Source organism: Pezoporus wallicus, unplaced genomic scaffold, assembly GCF_028554395.1.
Source record: "Pezoporus wallicus isolate ANWC-B61680 ecotype Strahan unplaced genomic scaffold, APGP_CSIRO_Pwel_v1 contig_4131, whole genome shotgun sequence".
NCBI classification, from domain to species: Eukaryota; Metazoa; Chordata; class Aves; order Psittaciformes; family Psittacidae; genus Pezoporus; species Pezoporus wallicus.
The window spans coordinates 2979083-2999069 of NW_026641950.1; the positions used below are offsets into that span (position 1 = coordinate 2979083).

At 39.0% G+C, this 19987-nt stretch overlaps 1 protein-coding gene across 1 annotated transcript; it reads right to left on the reverse strand.

Moving 5' to 3' along the window:
* Nucleotides 1-9431: 9431 nt before the first annotated feature.
* COPS5 (COP9 signalosome subunit 5) lies at nucleotides 9432-19808 on the reverse strand. Its single transcript, XM_057426161.1, has 8 exons — nucleotides 19612-19808; nucleotides 19283-19517; nucleotides 16652-16780; nucleotides 15373-15438; nucleotides 14691-14776; nucleotides 13507-13618; nucleotides 12588-12736; nucleotides 9432-9837 (listed from the first exon to the last, which is right to left on the reverse strand). The coding sequence occupies exons 1-8, from the start codon at nucleotides 19767-19769 to the stop codon at nucleotides 9753-9755; spliced, it is 1020 nt and encodes a 339-aa protein (XP_057282144.1). The 5' UTR covers nucleotides 19770-19808; the 3' UTR covers nucleotides 9432-9752.
* Between the last annotated feature and the right edge of the window lie 179 nt (nucleotides 19809-19987).

Sequence of the window (19987 nt, forward strand, 5' to 3'; positions counted from 1 at the left end):
GTGAAAAAAATGAAGCAAAAAAGGTTATGTACAGTGAAAAAAACCCCCACACTGAAGCAATACTGTAGAGGCTCTCACAATGCCAGGTTTTTTTGTTTTTTTTTCCCCCTTTTTAAACTGTGGCCACTGTTCCAAGTGAGCTTCCCCTGATTCACATGTTGGAACTGGATGGGGACAAAATCGGTCTGGGGATAAAATCGGTCTAAGGATAAAAGTATCCTCACAAATACAATTTAACAACGCAAAATAAAAAAGCCGCCTTTTTACCCAGTATGTGTGTTATATTGTAGCCAAGACATAATACCCCGCCCCCCTTCCTCATCAGTGTATAAAAGCAACCGAGGCGGCAGCAAAAACCATCCCAACACTAAACCTCATATGCAGCCACATAAACCAAGGCGTGGAGAATCCTCCTTGCCAGTACTACGTTTATGAGAATTTGAGGAAAAGCAAAGATTTAAACTATGAAGACAGAAGAAAGTTCCTTACTTACTATGTCAGATGGAAGCTCAGTAGTCCCCCCTCCCTTATCCATGCTATTTTTTTAAGGTGAGGGAAGGGGGAAAGCTGAAAAGGTTTTTGCTTGTTTGGCTTGTTTTGGGTGTGTTCTTTTTCTTAACTAAATGTGTGGTTTTTTCCTCGCTTTTTAAATAAAAATATCTCTCAATGCCTTTCTCATTCCCTTTTCCAACCCAAGCAATAGCAGCAGAGAAAGCCTGCCTGCAAGCCGTGCTCTTTGCGTGAAGCCCGTCTCCCTCCATCCCCCCCAGCTCTCACAGTCGAGGGGGGGGGGGGAGGGGAGGGGTGGGGGGATGTGTCGCACTGTCATCCCTGCCCCCCCACCGCACCGCACCCAGCAGAAGGCCCAACGACGACAGGGACCAGCCGCCACCCAGCGTGAAGACTGCTCCGACCTCCCCACCCGTAAGCAGAGAGGGAGGAGTGGCAGGACGCTCCCGAGGCCCGTCCCAGAAGGAAATCACCCCTCAGCCTCCGCGGCCCCGCTCTCCCCCTCACCTCCCAGCCGCAGCGGCGGGACGGGAGCGCACCTCCACCGCCCCTGGTTGCCGCGGCAACCGCACGCCAACAGCCGGGCGGTCAGAACGCTCCCGCCGCCTGCTGCGGCGCGGGCCCCGAGCACCCAATAAGCGTTGAAGAGAGACCACAGGCGGAGGGGCGGGGGCAGAACCACGCGTACGACACGGTACGGACCCGCGGGGTCGTCGATGTCACCGGGGGGGCGCTGCTGGGGCTCCGGCCGTGTGCGGCCGCGCCTCCCCTGGCAAAACATTGCGGTGCTGGAGCGGGTCCGAAAAAGGGCAGCAAAGCTGGTGAAGGGCCTGGAGCGCGAGTCTGATGAAGAACGGCTGAGGGAACTGGAATGTTTAGTGTGGAGAAGAGAAGGCTCAGAGACCTGATTGCTCTTTACAACTGCCTGAAAGGAGGTTGTGTCGAGGTGTAGGTTGGTCTCTTCTCCCAGGTAAGAAGCAGTAAGACAAGAGGTAATGGCCTCAAGCTGTGACATGGGAGGTTTAGACTGGATATTAGGAAAACTCTTTTCACAGGGTGATCAGGCATTGGAACAGGCTGCCCAGGGCACTGGCGGAATCACCATCCCTGGAAGTGTTCAAAAACCGTATAGATGCTCTCAATGATACAGTTTAGTGGTGGACTTGGCAGTCCTGGGGTAATGGTTGGACTTGATGAGCTTAAACGTCTTTTCCAATCTAGCTGATTCTATGATTCTGTAAGGCCCTTTATGTGCCCATAGGAGTGAGCCGGGGTGGGGGTTGCTTTTCAGCCTGCTATGGGTCTGGCTGCACCTCTGAGGAATAATCCTCTGGGGTTGCTCCTCCCCAAGTACCAGTACAGGTTGAGGGCTGACCTGAGCAGTTCAGCTAAGACGGACCTGGCAGTACTGGTGGATAAATTGACTATGAGCTGTCAGTGTGCCCTTGCAGACAGGAGGGCCTATAGTATCCTGGGGTGCCTTAGGAGTGTGCACAGCAGGTCAAAGGAGGTGACCCACCCCCTCTACTCGACCCTGTTGAGGCTACATCTGGAGTACTGTGTCCAGTTCTGGGCTTCCCTGTACAAGAGAGACAAGGAACTGCAGGAGAAGGTCCAGCGGAGGGCCACAAGGATGATTAGGGGTCTGGAGAGATTGTGGGATCTGGGCCTGTTTAGTCTAGAGAGGAGAAGACTGAGAGGGGAACTCATGTTGCACTTTCATCTTTGTATAAAGGTATAAAGTGTCCATCCTTGCAACCTCAAATTTCCTATATCTTCTCTGAGGATACATAAGATCATAAGATGTCTTTATTTCTGTGGTGGAATCCAAACTGAGCATGCCCTGGAGCTGCTTGTTCTTGGAAATGTTTCTGTAAAAAAATATGTTAATGTTTTAAAAGTTAATTTTGGACTTTCTTCTCCCTCATGGCTGTAGATTTTGCAGGTGTCTGGGACTGTCTGTGATTAATTTGATTTAAAGGCAGAAAAAGCTATGAGAAGTTTCAAGAAAGTATTTATTCATTAAGATTTGAAATAGGATTCTCATCTGGTGGCACATAATATTAAACAATCATCTGTGTACTCTCCAGGATGGCAGTAATTTGGCTCAGTACAAGAAGTCCTTATCTTCAAGAAAGTTTTGGAAATTACCTGGGTAAAATAATTGATGGCTGTATTTCTTACAGTTCCAGACTGGAACATGGGACTAAGTTTTACTTTTAAGGACATAAAACACCTTTAGAGAACCTCCCTTGCATAAGCACTGCCACACATTTTGCATAAAGCTATTTCTGTGTATATGGATTTTATATGTGGGATGTGTCATATAACAAGTAAGACAACATTAAATTCAAGCCTAACAATTTTTGACAGTCTTTTTCAGGGTCAGATTTCAATCTTTTATTCAACCTTTTTCCTGAGTATCTCACCTTTATCTTTTGTGGCTAGACAACTATGTAAAAAGGAATCAACACAGTTTCTTCAGCATAGTTGTTTTAGAATGTAAAATGTATGAAACAACTTTTCCCACTGAATTGAAATTTGTTTTGTTTTTTATGTATTTAAAGATAGCAAATACAAGGTTCTGAAAAACAGGGCAGAGCAAATAGTGCTTTAATTTCAATAAACTTGCAGAGAGCTGTACTGAAATATCTTTGTCTGAAAAATAAAGCTATGATCCATTAAGTCTGATGTTGTCGGCCTGTTTTTTTCACGACATGGTGCTTATCCGTTCTTCCTTCAGCCACAGCCCAGCAGATGTAAGGGAGAGCTGGAGCAGTGTGAAGAGCCTGTTACAGACCAGGGTGTGTGAACTCCAGCTATGACCCATGAACCTTCTAGTTACAGTCAACAGCAAGTAAAATGCTGCAGTAGAGAGGGCATCGTTATTTTTGTTGCTCATGAATAATAATCCTAGTAAATATGTAGTTTCCTTGGTTTTGTCCACGTCAGACTTTTTCTGAAGTAGGTGCATGGAGCCATAACTCTGCATGTATGTATTTTTATCTTTGAAGTGGTTCAGGTGAGACAGGTACATGGATACTTACTCATGGAAAGCCCTAGCCTTGCAGGCAGCGCTTTAAGTTCTCAGGCTTGTTCTGTTGCATGACAACTACTTGACAATACCTTTTGATTTTATTTGAGCAGGAAACTACAAAAGTTCCTCACATTATGCCTGCAAATACAACTAAAATCAAGCTAAAATAAGTCCACTACCAGACAAGGCCTAAAACCAATATGGTTTAATTATTATCATAAAACTTTCAGGTCTGTTATTAGTACAAGACTGTTATCATCATTAGTATTATTGGCAGGTGCCAAAAAGTGAAATAGCCTTTCTGCATTTCCCAGGATTAAAATCCATTAAAGCCTGGATGTAAAAGTGAAGTTACTAGAAAACTGCTTGTTAGGACAAACATTTAATTTTCATAATGCTTATGATGGTGTGTTTTTTTTTTTAATGAACATTGTATCTTACCTCCAGCAGAGACTACGGGGTTGATTTGGGAAATGCAATATTCTGTTTCCAAAGTGATGAGAAATAATTCAAAACACACTTTAAAAATTTTCACCGTAGAGAAAATAACAACTTTCCAAATATTTTAATGAGGTTTGACAGATGAAGCAAGAAGAGAAAAGAAGAATTATATGCTGCTATTACTCAGACTCAGACAGAAGATGTAATGGTATCTCAGCATTATTTTGTCCAACTCTGTATAGAGAGCAAATCCGAGTATTCACACAGTCCTTCTTCTTTGTTCTTAAACAGATGCAAGATGCTGTTTACATGTTATTTGTCCCTGGCTGATATCTTATGTAACTATTGTGTTAAACCATTTTTGCCACTTTCAGAATTTTACCTAGTTGTCATTAGCATTTTTGAAGTGGAAAAGGAAGATGTTCCACAAAAACATGGTATAATGAGAAGCTAGTCTGGGGTTTGTATCACCACACAGAATACGTACATCTCATTTAAGCTGGAAGAATATCTGCTGTTCTAGTGCCTCTGAATTACTCCAGTTGTATCTCCAGCTTTGTGGAGACTAAAAATGCCTCAATTAGATTGAAAATAAAAGCCTAATTCTAACCTAAAATGCTATAGTAAGTGAATGCAGCTTGTTTTCAGATGGAGAAGAAAGTTCAGATGGTTGTAATTACTAAAGACTGCATGCCCTTAAATGCAGGCACATAAATTAATTTCCTTTTATAATGAAGTAATGCCACTGCAGTTACACACAAGCCCTAAGGTAACTGGGTCTAAACCAAACAGAGATTCACACAGGAAATGATGGACAAATTACACAGGAGTCGAAGACATGTTTCAGTTGAAAATGAAGAGTTGCTGATACAATATATTTACAATCCCCTCAAAGGGATTAGGCATTTCCTATCTGTGATGATCTAAATAGACAAACTATACAGAACAGGGTAATCATTCTTTGCTAACAGCAAGAATTGTTATTTGTATTTATGGTAATGTCTGACAAAGTGGAGATGTAGTGAAAATAGTAGTACTTACATATACTTTTTCAACCGTATTTTAAAAAGGCTAATGATCAATCTTACTATTTTATAAAGGAAAACAGACACTAGCTCTGGCAAAAATGCCTTGCTAAAGCTTATGCACTCCTAGTTTGTGAAAAGTCAGGAAGAAAACCCAGTTCTCCTGAGATGCAGTCCTATGACCTCTCCACTGGACCATGCTACTTCCCAGAATACTGTAGTTTTCAGAAAGCCCTGTACGAAGCAGTTTTTCATAATTAAAAACAAACCAAATGTCAGAGCAAATCTTTCATATGTTAGAAGTTTCATCTGAGGGTCAAAATTAGCTTTCCTAAATTACATATTTCCTCATGGATATTATTCCTAGGCTCTGAAAAGTAAAACTACAGCTCATAAAAAATATACCCTGAGGAACAAGATACTTCATTAATTTCTTAAAGGTTTAGTGTAATTGTTTTGAACTCCAGAAAAAACCTTCAACTAAATGGAGACTCTCTGATGTCAGCTCTTCAAGACAAGAAAAAAATTCTATGGGCATGCAATTAATCTTATATATTACCACCTCATATTTTAATCATTTTCACCTCTTAGGGACTTGCGCCCTTAAAATGGTGCTAGCTCAACTCAGTCGTATTTAAATTTTGTCTGGTTTAGTACTTTTGAAAGTATTTGTTTTTGTCATTTTACCTTAATCCAGTTTATGGTGTGATATACAAAATCTTTTATATTGGGATTTCAATAAATACTTTAGATATTGTAGATAAACATTAATTACATGCTAGTAGCGTCATTTTATGCTAGTAGCATAAAATCCAATCCTGATTTGGACTTTCTGGGGCACAGCAATAAAAATAGATTAAATAGTATGTTCATCAAAAGAAAGTAACAAACCAAGCTTATTTTAAAGCACTGACCTAAAATTTAAAAATCTCCAAACCAAGTAATTAATTATGTTTAGCATATTTTTAACCTTATAAACGAAATAGTGTCATGTTAACTATTAGCTTTTCATTTTGGATTCTTGTGGGTTTAATAATCAATAGCAAGTAATCAACTGGCATTAATCTTCATAATAAACACAGTAGTACTATAGAAGCACTGTATGCCTTGGGGCTACATGCTACACTGTACAGGAGTGATCCAGTACCCAAGTTCATGGCAATCTTACACCTTCTAAAGCTATTGCGTCTAAAGCTACTGTGAAGTTCATGAAACACTAGACAGGTTAAGGTAAAAGTAAAATATCCGAAAGCAGATGCAGTTGAAGCTTTATAAAGGCACAAGTGATAGAAATGCAAGAAAATGACACTTGATTTACTAAATAGCAAGTTTAAGAGCTCATTCTATTTAATCTGAGCTCATGTGCACAAACTGTCACCAAAAGCAAGGAAAACAAGAGTCCCTTGTATAACAGAGTCTGAACAGACACATTGCGGGGTAAGGAGAGTTTTCCAGGGAGTATCAGCTAGATGGTGAACAGATCTGTTGTAGCCAGCTCACAGCTGCCTGTTATTCCAGCACCAGAATCAAAGATAAGTTATGAAAAGCTCAAGGAATATTTCTTCTGGCCTGGTGTGAATGTGAGACAAGGGATGACTGAAAAACTTGCAACACTGCTCAAAGTAAAAGATTAAGGTTAGCCTTTTTATTAGCTTTCTTTACAGCAAAAACATTTCAAGTCAGTGAGGTTGTTCATACAAATACTGCTTGTCTTTGTTTAAAGGAGAAGAAGGTCTGACAGGACAGTGAAGCACCTCTGACTGTTCCAGTAATCAGGGAATAAATCTGCAAGGCTCTTATTAAAGCCTGTGCATGATAAAGGCAAACTAGTTCCTTATCAGGAAAGACACCTTAGTCCTTAGGATCTGATTGCTACAAATAAGCATGTATTTCTTTGGATTTTGTCGAGATTAGAATGTATAAATTGTTTAAAAATACAATTTTCATAAATGAGCAAGCTGAGGATAACTTGAAAAAGAAAACCAGAACAGGAGATAAGTTCAAACATGATTCAGCATTTTCAGCATTCCATAATTTTAGTATCTGCTGGCATATAGTGTTAGATTAAATTAACTATGGTAATTGAATTATTTTTTTATTAAAATGTCAAAGGCACTCTGAATTTCTGTAAGCATGCTTGTCTTAAAAATCTAAATAATCTATTTGCACATGCTTTACTCTGTACTGAATTACTTTAGCCATCACAGTAATTACCTGGTATGTGGCACTCATTTACATGAACTAATTTCTAAATAAAATGCGGGTGCAAATGCGGAAGAATGAACTCACATTTGTTGCTATACAACATGGATTGCTGTTAAGAATACCTCTATTCCCAGTATTTTTTAAAGTCTCAAAACTACTTGGTAGAACAAAGCTGCACCTTCTATCCCTTAATGATTCTCCATCATTTAGGACACACGTGTGTGCATGTATTGAATGACTCCTTTGTGGTAATCATCTTCAGTGCATGAATTCTTATCTCAGTTAAGGCGGAATTTGCAATAATGATAGCATTAAAAATGGCTGATCAAAGAGAAGGGCATCACAGGGCACAGGCACAGCCACAGTGCACGTATGATTTTAAACTGAGTTATAACACTAGTGTGTGTTTTACTTGTTGGGCACAAACACAACGGACAACCATTTACATCAGCATTCAAGCACTGGCATTTATACTGCTATAGTTTATAAAACAACTTGGTATTTTAAAGCCAACTGTGACTAACAAATGAGAGATGAAACTATTATTTTGTATTGCAGGTAGATACAAGATGTCAAAAACTTATGGATCATGCTATGCAAAGAGAATTCTATAAAGTGGCAATGTAAATGCCTATTAGGAAATATAACCCATCTCACAAAAGCAGTGTGCTACTTTATGTAAACACATAGTGGCTGTGTGCTGAAAGTCTCACAAACACCTGTGGAAGAAAGTAAGTAGGAAAAGTTAATGGCCAGGGAAACTTGCTATGTTGAACTTAAAAGATATTTCTGTGGGCCTACATACTGTGCTTGCTTGTATGGAAGTCTGTTGCTGTCATTTCCAAGAAAATCAATAGCTTCGAATATTAAAATCCCACAGCTCTCTTCTCCCGCATAGCCACCTCTGCCATGCTGGAAGAAGCATAAAATTGTTCTATCAGACTGCACATCAGATAATATCTCAATTTTACTAGCTCGGATTAAATATCTTTTTTCTATACGACTAGATGCTGCTGCTTTAAAACTCTTGATGAATTTCTGCTTCAGGCTTTTTGCATTTCCCTGATGAATGATAATTTTCCACTGTATAAAACTTGCATCTTAGCTTCCAATATGAATGATGAAAAAGCCCCAAATGAGTAATAGCTATTAAAACTTCCAGACCAAAACAAAACCAAAACCCACATCAAGGCAGAGTTAAGGTTGAAAAGTAGTATCAGTTAAAGTATAAAGCTTAATAATATATTGTATAAAGCATAAATTATCCCAAACATAAACATTCTAAAAACCCCAGGAAACTTGAGATTAAGGATAAAAAACTTAAAAGAAACCCAAACATCCTGAATTATTGAAATGCAGTATGGAAGCCTCCAAAACAAACTTACATCAGCCCTGCAGCAGCACCATGTTGTAAGCCAGCAATTATGAGTAATGCATTTTAGTATTTGTGGCCCTAAATTACCCTAATGTGTATTTCAGAGAGAATTTTTCATTTTGTTCCTTTGCATGCAACAAGTGACCATGACAAGCAATAGGAGGTGAGCAGGAGAAAAATAATGGCATATAATCGTATTATTAGTTTCACTGCAGAACTGGTCGCTACCTGACTACTTAGAAATACAGAGTATCATAAAACCAGACTGGTTTGGGTTGGAAGGGACCTTAAAGATCACCTAGTTCCAACCCCCTGCCACAGGGAGGGACACCTTCCACTAGACCAGGTTGCTTAAAGCCCCATCCAGCCTGGCCTTGAACACTGCCATAGATGGGGCAGTCACAACTTCTCTGGACAGTTTGTACCAGTGCCTCAGCACTCTCACAGTGAAGAATTTTTTCATAATATCTAATCTAATTCTCCCCTCTGTCAGTTTAAAGCCATTCCCCCTTGCCCTGTCACTACACGCCCTTATAAAAAGTCCCTCTCCATCAGAAGTGTGAAGCAAAATACATGAATGCTTCCTCACTGTAAGAAGAATGCATTTCTGACTGGACCAGTAGAACTATTAGATATAAAGGATCTATTAGATTTAATAACTTGTTAAAACATAAGCAAATGGGAATTAAATTCTTAAATACAAAAATGAGGATCTGAGAAACAAATTTCTTACACTGCATAGGTTACCCATCTGATCTTGAGCAGACAGAACTTTTCTATGGAACAGTAAGAAAAAGAGCAAGAGGAGATGAATATTTGCCAAAAAATGCAAACCCACTCATTTTCAAGATTGTTTTATTGCAGGTGGATAACAGAGATAAATACCTAACAGGAAAATCCAGTAAGTCACATATTTATTTTCATTTTGGAACAGTTCTCTAAACTGGTTGTGTTTTATCATAAAGAGAAAAACAAGTTGCGCTACATTTCAGAACATTTTGTTCTTTAAAAGTGGTCAGACAGGTGGGAAATATTAGATGTACTACAAATTAAATGGATAATTTTCCACTCCAGCTTCATTTCCCAAATTGAGCAAGTCCAAGCAAAAGAAACCACGACTTTCTCTGCTCTGGAGATGCATATCAGTTGGTGATGCACTTCAAGCTATATTAATTTGATTAAAAAGTTTATCCTTAATAACCTGAGACATCAATCCATGTATAGCTTCTATGGTGGTCTTGCAGCTGAAAAACAAGCATAAATTCAACATTGGCCAAACACTGAACTGTCATGTTAATTGAAGATATTCAGCTGTTTTGGAAGTTCAGGGTGCCCATAACCCCATGAATCTTAACAACTGTCCAGAAAGGAAAAGTCACATACAGTTATTTAGCCATTGTTGCCAATAGCTGTTTGTTACTTGAAAAGCAAACTGATGAGCACTATGAACACAAAAAATGATTCCAGAAAACTTCTTTGGCACTTTTGGACATCTTACATTAATGAGAGCAAGTGAGCTCTGTGGTCACCTGAGCCAAAAAATAAAATAAAATTAAAAACCATCCCTGCGAATGGAATGGAGCTGCCAGCTGTTATCAATACCCAAAAGCTCTCACACTGTTCTCTCTACCTTATCTCCTTTGTAAAGCTCAGGCCAGTAGTGCACAGTAAGAACAGGTCCTCTGAGAAATTTTACAGAGAACATTACAAGAAGAGTTCATAGAGCTAATCAGTTATTAGTCAAAATATGAAACATGCAAAACCCCCAAACAGCTGAGAGGATTCCTACTGATCCCAGTTTCATCCAGGGTGTCTGACTTAGGGGGATATATTTAACGAACAAATGAAAATGTCTCAAAAACAATATACAAATACAAAAGATGACTCAGCCTTGAAGTCATGGAGAACGGAAACAAATTACTACTAGACAGATCCCAGCAAAGGAAGTCAGCTTGGAGCCGAGTCTGGCTAAAACATACGTACTCTTAGAAAACAACTCTTAAGAGACGTGTATGTACTGTAACAGAGGACACCATACAGCCAAGCGTAAGTACATTTATGCTAATGTCTGACACCGTTTTTCCGAAAACAGGTACACCCAATAATCCTTTAGCTGACTTTGCAACCTTATTTTTAAAAAATAATTTAGATGCCACTGTAATTTTTCTTAGGAAAGATTACTGAAGATAAACATGCATCAGTGACAGTGTTACAATCCATTCTGGGAATTACAGTAGACTCTGTTACACAGGAAAGCAAAATGGATGACAACATCAAGCCCTTCCAGTATTACAATTTATAAACTAACTACTGATGATGTCTAAATAAAACCAGAAAAATTTCTAGAAATGCTGCAAGAAATAATACAGTTTGATGATTAGGAGTTCTCTCTTTGAGCAACTGCAAGCATGTAAGAGTAATGTGAAAATAAAACGTGGTCAGTACTATGGGACACTTAAACAGGGATCAAAATCTAAGCAAACTTGTCAGCTGCTCCATCCTTCTCATGTCTTTAAAACATTGCTATTGTAACTGTTTCACTACAGCAACTGCGAAGTACCGCCTAACCTGGCTGTTTTGAGTCAGCAGTAGCCTTAACTCTGTTGCAAGTGAAATAGTTTAAATGGGTATTAACTTCTTAATGTCTACCTCCCTCCAGCCTGATAATGTTTGTTAGAAAATAAAATGCTAACATATCTGTTAACCTTCTGTAACTCCTGTCTTTATAAAGGCAAAGCCTGTGTTCACCTGAGTCATACTGAGCAAGATGTAAATTAAATTATTTATTTGTAAATCACTCTTCACAAAAAAAGCCTTTTTTTTTTTTCTTTTGTGTTTTCTACGTATCAGGATTAAATGAGGAGGAAGAGGGCTACAAAGCCTCCGAAACTGAAAGGCACAACATCCCAGATTTTATTACTTTTTTTTTCAGTCCATTCCAAGGGATTCTACAAAATTGTTCCTTACTAAATGGAATTATATCTCACTCAGAAAACTCCTAAGATGCATGCAGGTGAGGTCTGAATTCTCCACAGATGTGCCTGAGATTGTGCCAGTGTGTACAGCACAGTACTTCTTGGTTTTCAAAGTCTGAAATTTGCCAAATACAACGTTCTTGAACAGCCCAAGACACTGTACAACTTGCTGGACACCATTACCCTTTATTAAAGGTTTTACTTGGAAAAGTGGTGACCATAACGTTATGCAGATAGTCTAATATGTATTCTTCAGACTATTGTGAGAAAGATGTGTTAGCGAGAAGTAACACGTTACTTCTGTAACATGTAACATTGTCCTTCAAACCTCAAAAAAGAAACCAGCTGATTACCAACAAACACATAAGGAACACTGAAGGGAAACAGTACACCTTCTTTGAAATAATGCTGTACATCCAGTTCATTAATTGATCATAGCAAGCATTTGTATCAGGCAGGGGAGGTAAATGCGAAGGCTCGAATGTCTGTAATGTACTTCTTAGAAACAAGACACAAAACAACACAAAACCTTCCTTATTTGTGGAAAAATGATGCATTAAGAAATATGAAAAAAGGGGAGTTTTTAATTTTTAAGTGAGTGAACTTACTGGACTGTTAGTACTAGTTCTTACAATCATGTTCTATATAATAATGTTATTTACTGCCAATTTAAACCTGATTAACCATATAAAACATGCTATTTTTTAGCAATGTTCCATTTTGCACTGGACAGAATAAATCTTTTTGGCTTGTCATAAATGATGGAATTTAACAGGGATTTTTTTCTTTAATAAACTTTAAACTAGAGTTGAATTTTATCCCAGAAGCAAAGACTGAAAAGCCACTGTACACTTAATAAAGGCAAGATTTTCTTAAACTAACATTCAGAGTCTCATCCTTATCTATAATATGACCATTCTTACCTATATTCTCAGTAGGTTATAATTTAAGGCATGATTAAAAGCTTGAAACAAAATAACACTTTTTACAGGGAAGAACACAAATATACGTTATCTTACCTGTCTCTTGTTGCTTTTGCAAGTTTGTCTTCTGATTTCTTATCGTGAGTTTCCAAACCCAGCATAAAACTACCCCTTCCAAGCTGAGCTTCTGACTGCTCTAATTTTTCAGACAAATCAAAGACTTGGCCAGTGGTGTAGTCAGCATTCTTAGGAGAAAGAAGGCAATAAACATACTGAATTCTAAGGTATAAATTCAAGCATTTATATACAAACTGAATCTGAAAAGAGCCTTTAAGCCTGTAGTACTGCATATTTTAACCTGCATCTGCAACTGAAGGGATACGGAACGTGAGTGGCACATGAGTGATGGTTAAGAGAACAGAAGCAGAACATCTGACAAATGGTCAACACCTAAAGCCTGAAATGGGCAGTCTTTACTACTTTGAACCCATGCCTTAAGTTATGAAAAATTAAAATTCAGTTGATTTGGACCAAAAGAAAAGGTATAAAATTGGCTTTTGCAGAAGGAAGCTGTTGATACTGAGCTCTTACATTGAAGGTCTACCTGCAGTATTTCTGTTGAAACCTCATGTGAGCAGTTCCACTGGTTTTGCTGCTGGTTTTTATTTGTTTTTAAAAAGTGTTTACTTATTCAATACCATTATTTTAAAGCATACCATTTATTACAGTGCTGTAAAAAGATGCAAGTTTAAAGTGTTTAGGACAAAATCTAAGTGTATCAAGAACTCAGTAAAATTAAACTTTATTCCCACCTTCTACTTTTGAAGAGCAGATATAAGCAATGTTTCCGTGTTTATGATTAGGAAAATCCTCCTTTCTTGTTTAATCTGACAAACAGATTCTTAATGTAGAATCTAAATCTGTCAGTGTCCCATTTACCATTTTATAGTAGAGGGTCTCGCTTTCAGCACTAAGGAATTAATACATGCAAATGATAACATACCATGGTACTTACAGTAAGCAAACTAGAAGAACTGAGAGTATTCACCCAGTACTTGTTCCACAAAAGCTCAAGCAATTTACGATCCAAAGATGATTTAAAGTATGAAACTTCTAAAGCATAATACCTTTAAAGACAAACACGCAAAGTAAGCTTTCATCTAAGCATGTCTTGTTTGGCTGTGACACCTAAAGTGCATGCATCTCAAAAAATCCTTATCAGTGGCAAATACCTTACAAAATTCAAAGCACTGAACAATAAAAAAAGTTATGCCAGCTACAATTCTAACTCTAAACAAATATCCATGCACCAAAAATGTGAAAACACTGTGCAGCAGCCTACAAGACACAGGACCCTGGTATCAATTTGATCCTAAAGTTCTATGCACACAGATGTTAAGCTACAGCGCTTGTCAGCATCTGAAGGCAGAACTGAAGCCAGGCCTGAAACCACTGAAAGAAATGGTTCCATCTTTCCTTAGCTGTTCTTTGGAAACACTGTGTCTCCAACATCTGCCTTAACGTTCCACCCCACTGTAGCTTAACTAGCAAGAACTGGTGCTCCAAGCTGGATCAGCTCAAGTGACTGACCCAACAAAACAAATGCCCTGCCAAACAAGTAATACCTCACAAAGTAAGTATGAAGTGAGTAACACATGGCTGGGGATAGAACAGTTAAAGAAAGAATGGTTAAAACTAAACTATCTTTCAATTCATGGGAAGTATACTAGGACAAGAGAAAAAGTATTAATTCTTCCTGTTGCTGATGTTATCCCTCCAGGATCTGCACTTTCCAATCCTTTCAAAGACAGAAGCAATCTTAACATGCCCAGTGATGCAGAACAGAGAGATATATAGCACTTGCCACTACTTAGAAGAGCAGACATTACAGTCTCCCTAGCCCTGCTACTAGGGAAGCACATACATCTGAGCCTTTCCTCCCTGCTGTAAGAAAACACAAAGGTGTTCAAGAATCAACTGCTAAAGCTTTTAACCAGGTTCATCTTTGTAACAGTTCTCCCATAAAGTATCTCCTGATAAATGACAATAACACTTTTCCACAAAGCCAACAGCGCTAACGTAACAAAAACTTCACGGTTTGAAACACTCCCAAGAAATGCAGTTTTCCATACTGAATCACTAACCTAAACACAAGCATTGAGAACTTGTGGTACAGGGAGTAGTTTTTTTGTTACTTACTGTTTACAATGTACACCAAAGTCTTCTATTTTATTAAGTGGAATAGTCTGGTATTCGGAGGGACCTTCATCTGGAGGTTTATAGCCCTAAAAATGCAACAAAGGGCAAAGATTACACAGTATCTCAAATATTTCTGTCATTTTCTAGTTTTTAGCCTAACCTTTCCACGTTGTTGGGGTTTTGTATATTATTTTGTGGAAAGACACAATATTTATTTGAAAGAATTAAGTAGACAGTTTTGAACCTTCCTTTTCTAAAATGAAAACCACAATACCACATATTAAACGTACCATTATTGTTTAGTTTTAGGTCTAAAAAATGACAGAGAAGAATTAACATAAATGTACTTTGATGAATGCTACCTACAACTGTAACCGTTAAAAATTACCACATGGAGCTACGTAATTTTAGGGCAGTTCCACTATCTAGACAGTCCATTTGACACTGCCACAAATTTATGACATACAAACTAGAAGTCAACCTTTGTAAATCTAATCAATATCCAAAAATATGCAATAACCAGTATATCAGCGTATCTTCCTTTTAGAAAGAACAATGACATACAGTACAGCACAGCAGATCAAACTGTCAGATGATCAAACCGCAGTAACCTTTAGAACCAATCTATTACTTATTTAAAGGCTGTTTAGCAACCATGCACTAGATAATTTTCACTATTTACCTTAGGATATGTCCTAAATGCTCCAAGATTTACTTTTCCTGCAGATATTGTTCTTGTTGGATCAATCTGTAGAAATAAAGGTAATGTTTGTTATACGCATTTTATAAATTATTACAGGCATACAAGAACTCTACAATAATTGTATTTCAGAAATGCAGTTAGTGCAAATTGTATTCATTTTCTCATAAACAGTACCTTTTCAGTCAGCAGCTATTGGTATGAGATTCAACTCTACAAAGACAGGAATATCAATAGCCTTATATGGACCATTTTTTCAAACTTATTTTCCTTGCTTCCAAAATACATTAAGAACAATAAACTGTAATAAAAGTCTGCTTTTTAATCTTATAAACCTTAGAAGTAAGAAAAAGCATATTGTGATCTGCTGCATTTTGGTGGAAAATACAGGAAACTAATGAAAGAATCTCCTTACTAATACCCTGTTTAATTTTAAAAATAACTAAAAAAAACCCAAACCAACAATATAAAAAACAAAACAAAACAAAAAAAACAAAGAAAAAAGCAGTCCCAAGGAAAGTGCTCTGAATCTGTGAAATTATGTCATAACATAGGAGAATTCACATGGTGAAAATACTTCTTAAGAGTGATTTATACTTTTGTAATGTAATTTTTCCATCAACGTTATAGTCCTTTCTGACTAATTTCAGTCTTTTTTCCCCTCATTTCCTTCAGTAGGAAATACAAGCACTATCTAAAATAAGGTTTACTTTTGATTTCAGATGTGATCGGAAGCCTGGAAGACCCTGCATGGCTCAAAGAGTTTTTTCATATTATTTTTTTCTTAAATAGTTTTTGTAGTTTCTTCTACCTTGCACTATGCCATTGATTTAATTTAAAAGGCATTTTAGATGCAAAGTAACATCTAGGTATTTAATTGCTCTATTTTGACAGAAGAAGCAACGAAGAGAACAAAAGAAATTATTTTTGTTATATAGCAGGCAGTTGAATATGGATTGCTCAATATATTGGTTTTCTTAAGTACCAAGTAAAATCTGAAGTTGAGAGTAATGCATGGATTTGTACAGAGCTACCATACCTGAAATAACGCCGTGAAAATGGCCTTGGTAAGCAACACTACTAGTTTGACCAGCTTGCGGCCAGCAAAGCAAAAGGAGCAATACCAATTTAAAATCTGGACTGAACACTTCCATCACGCAAAATGCATTCTGCTGGAATGTTAACAGACTGAAAGCTAAAAATTATTATCCCCTCAACATAATCTGATATGCATTTTTATCAACTATCAGACAGTACTTACAACCACTGCTACAAAGGGCTCTTGAAATTGCTGATTTAGCATTTGGGTACTGACGTCGATCCCAGAGAGCCAGCAGCCGTAGCCAGGGTGACTGTGATACCAACCAATTGCATTTTCTAGACGACCAACCTACCAGCAGCGAAGGAAAACAAAACTGTTGATCTCCATTCCGAAACTATCAGCTGCCCTCTATTGGGCTTTCCAGCATACTACAACAGAGTGAGAGGATAGAAACAATTGCACACACAGCCTGCAATGCTCAACTTCCTAATACTGAACATGTGTCTTATTTTCCTAAACCGTTTTCTAGAAACTATACAATCTGAAGTATTAGTATTTTTTTTACAGCTACTACCACAGAGCAAATAACTACAAGGAGCTAGGAGCTCCATCTTCAATGACAGCTGATGTACAGAAGATTACACGTGGTGAGACTGTAAGCTGGGACTCCTCTGTGTGAATAAGAAATTTCTTAGGGTAGCTATGACATAAATATATATAATTCCATACAATATATGGTATGTCCGTACAGAGCGAATGTTCGTTATTTAGTACTGTAACCCATCTCAGAGGCATATAGAAAGATTAGTGGTAGGTTTAAAACGTAACTTCAGAGGCATATTTTCAAACATGGTGGCAGAAATTATTGCCAGAGCAGGCTCTGAAAGCCAAAGATAAATTTTTTAATTTTTTTTGGGCTCAGAAAAATGCAAAACAGGAGTTTCCAAATAATACCCCTGGCTATCTCTACAAATACTGGAAGAAAACCAAACCACAAATAAAACATAACAACAAAAACCAGAACAAATACCCACTGCACCTAATTTTGTACCCCTCTCGCAGAATTGCTTACGGGCTGCTTCACACTGAGTTGAATAATTTCGGCATGACCACATCTGCTACTTCTTAACTGAGTTGTGTGTTTGTATGCATCATCTGCTTGGTTTTGCCAAATATTGAATATATCCAGAAGGTTAAACCAGAAAAATGCTGAGATGAGACAGAACAGGCAACCTACCTACTGAAGGGAACATCTAGTTTATTTTGAATTGGTGAATATTATTTTGTTTTCTTTATAACTCCCATATAGAGAAATCAACAAACCACTGAAGAACGTGTTATTTTTCAAAGCCAAATAACACATTTTGACTATATTAGCACCAGATCCTGCTCACACAGAAGCAAATAACCAGAACGCTGGTGTCTGTGAAGTGCTTATGCAGGGGAATATATCAACTTGCAATCTAATATTAACGAGTTATTCCAGGAACAACTACTTGCCAAAATCAAATGTGCAACTGCCAGCATGCAAACTCTGACAGAGCACCAGTAAAGCTGAGTTGTTGTATTTGCACAAAAGTTCAATTTCCCATTTGTACTCCTACATAAATCTGGACTGTTTTAAATATCAGATGAACTAACTATATGAAAAAATACTACTATTATGCTATAGATTTACCATTTTGAAACCCATTATGTCGACCTAAGAACTGGGTAGTATGAATACATGTTTAGGTACACGTATCTTTTCAAGTTACCTACTTTTCTGCAACAACAGTATTATGTCATTAATACTTTCAGATAAAAGGAACTAGATTATTTCTAAATTTGCTCATAAGTAGGGATGAACTATTAAAAGTATCAGAACATACCTACTTTTGGATTATGTTTAGTCTTTTATGATGTTACGATCTAGCCCAATTCACATCTATTTAAAAAACTCTTAACTGCATATAAGGCTGTGAATAGAAGTACAACTCTCCAAAATAACCCAAATACTGCTCTGTTATTTCCAGTGAGTAAGTAAGGGGCTTCTGATTTCAGCTAGTTTAAAATATTTTGAGAATTAAGGAATCAGAGGGTAAAGTCTGCCTCAAAACATCTGAGCTTGGAGGGCCAGAGTTATTCCAGCACTTATTTGTAGCATGGGATTGCCCTCTATTGGAAGGAGCACACCAGTAGGTGATCTGATGTGCCATGCTGGTTTCTGTATCAGCCACAAATGCAGCTTTGTATTTCTATTACCCTTCTGCATGCGATAATTTTACTATACAGTCAGGCTTAGTATGAAATGGATTTCTGAATACAGGATAACGAAGACAGCATTTCTTCACAAATGTGTTTATTTTCATGGAAAACAGCAGCATGGCTATGCAGTAAGACTTCAAAAAGCAAGAAATTACAAATAAATATCATATTCCTGATCTACAAATAGTAAACATTTCTGACACTTATTTTATATTTAATTTTGCACAGTTTTTTTAGAAACATGTATCGGTTATTCTAGAAACACACGTCCTCCTTTTTCCATCTACAAGCCACCAACTACAGCTACAAAAACACTTTCTCAGCAACGAAAATAATTTATAAAGGAATTCAAGACGAATCCAGTACTTGATGACCTACTGGAAGACATGGAAATAGATATGTGAAAACGTTTAGAGGCCCCAGTGGTTGCTTGCTGCCAACACAGTTCTCTTAGTCTTTGACTAACCAGGGCGGTGGGCAGCCACTTTTATCCCTGTGAAAGTGGGGAGGCCTGCAAACCCCAGAGCATGTTCCTGCGCGATTAGCTTACAAGATCTGCAGCTGTACCATGGAGGGTGAGAAACGCGCTCTGCCACTTCTTACCTGCTTCGCGTTTTCGATGTAGGCAGCCATGTACTCATAGGCGGCAGCCTGAGCGTTGACGCGAGTCTCAGTACCCTCCACCGGCAGGGCGAAGCTGTCCATGATGATCATGGTCTCCCCATCCACCTTGCCCAGCATAAGCCCCATCACCTCCAGGTTGCCCCCCGACCTAGCGTGCATCACCATCTTCAGGAGAGCCAGCGCCGAGATCTTGCAGTACTTGAAATAATGGTGGCTGCAAGACAGAGACCGCGGAAGCCATCAGGGCCAGCCCCGCCGCCCCGGCCCTGCATCAGGCCCCCCCCGCCGCCCACCCCGCTCCCTCTTACTCTTTGGTCCAGGGCTTGGCCGCCAGGATCTCCTGCTGCTGCTTGCGGTCGTACTTGTAGATCTCGTCGATGCTCTGCGCCTCCTGCATGTTGTTGGCCAGCTCCCACGTCTTCTGCGCCATGCCGCTCCCGGAGGCGCCGCTTCCCGCCGCCGCCATGGCCACCCGCCGCTCCGGGCCCGGCCCTAGCCCACCTCACCGCCGCACCGGGCCGCAGGCAGAGCCAAACGAGGCCGACAGGGCCCTGTGGGAAGTGGTACGATCCGCGCAGGCGCGGGATGGGCGGCGCTGCGCCCCCCAGCGGCTCGGCACGGCAGCTGTCGGGCGGTGCTGCCCGGCTGCAGCAATGCGCGGTCTGGCGGAGGCGCCCGGGAGCT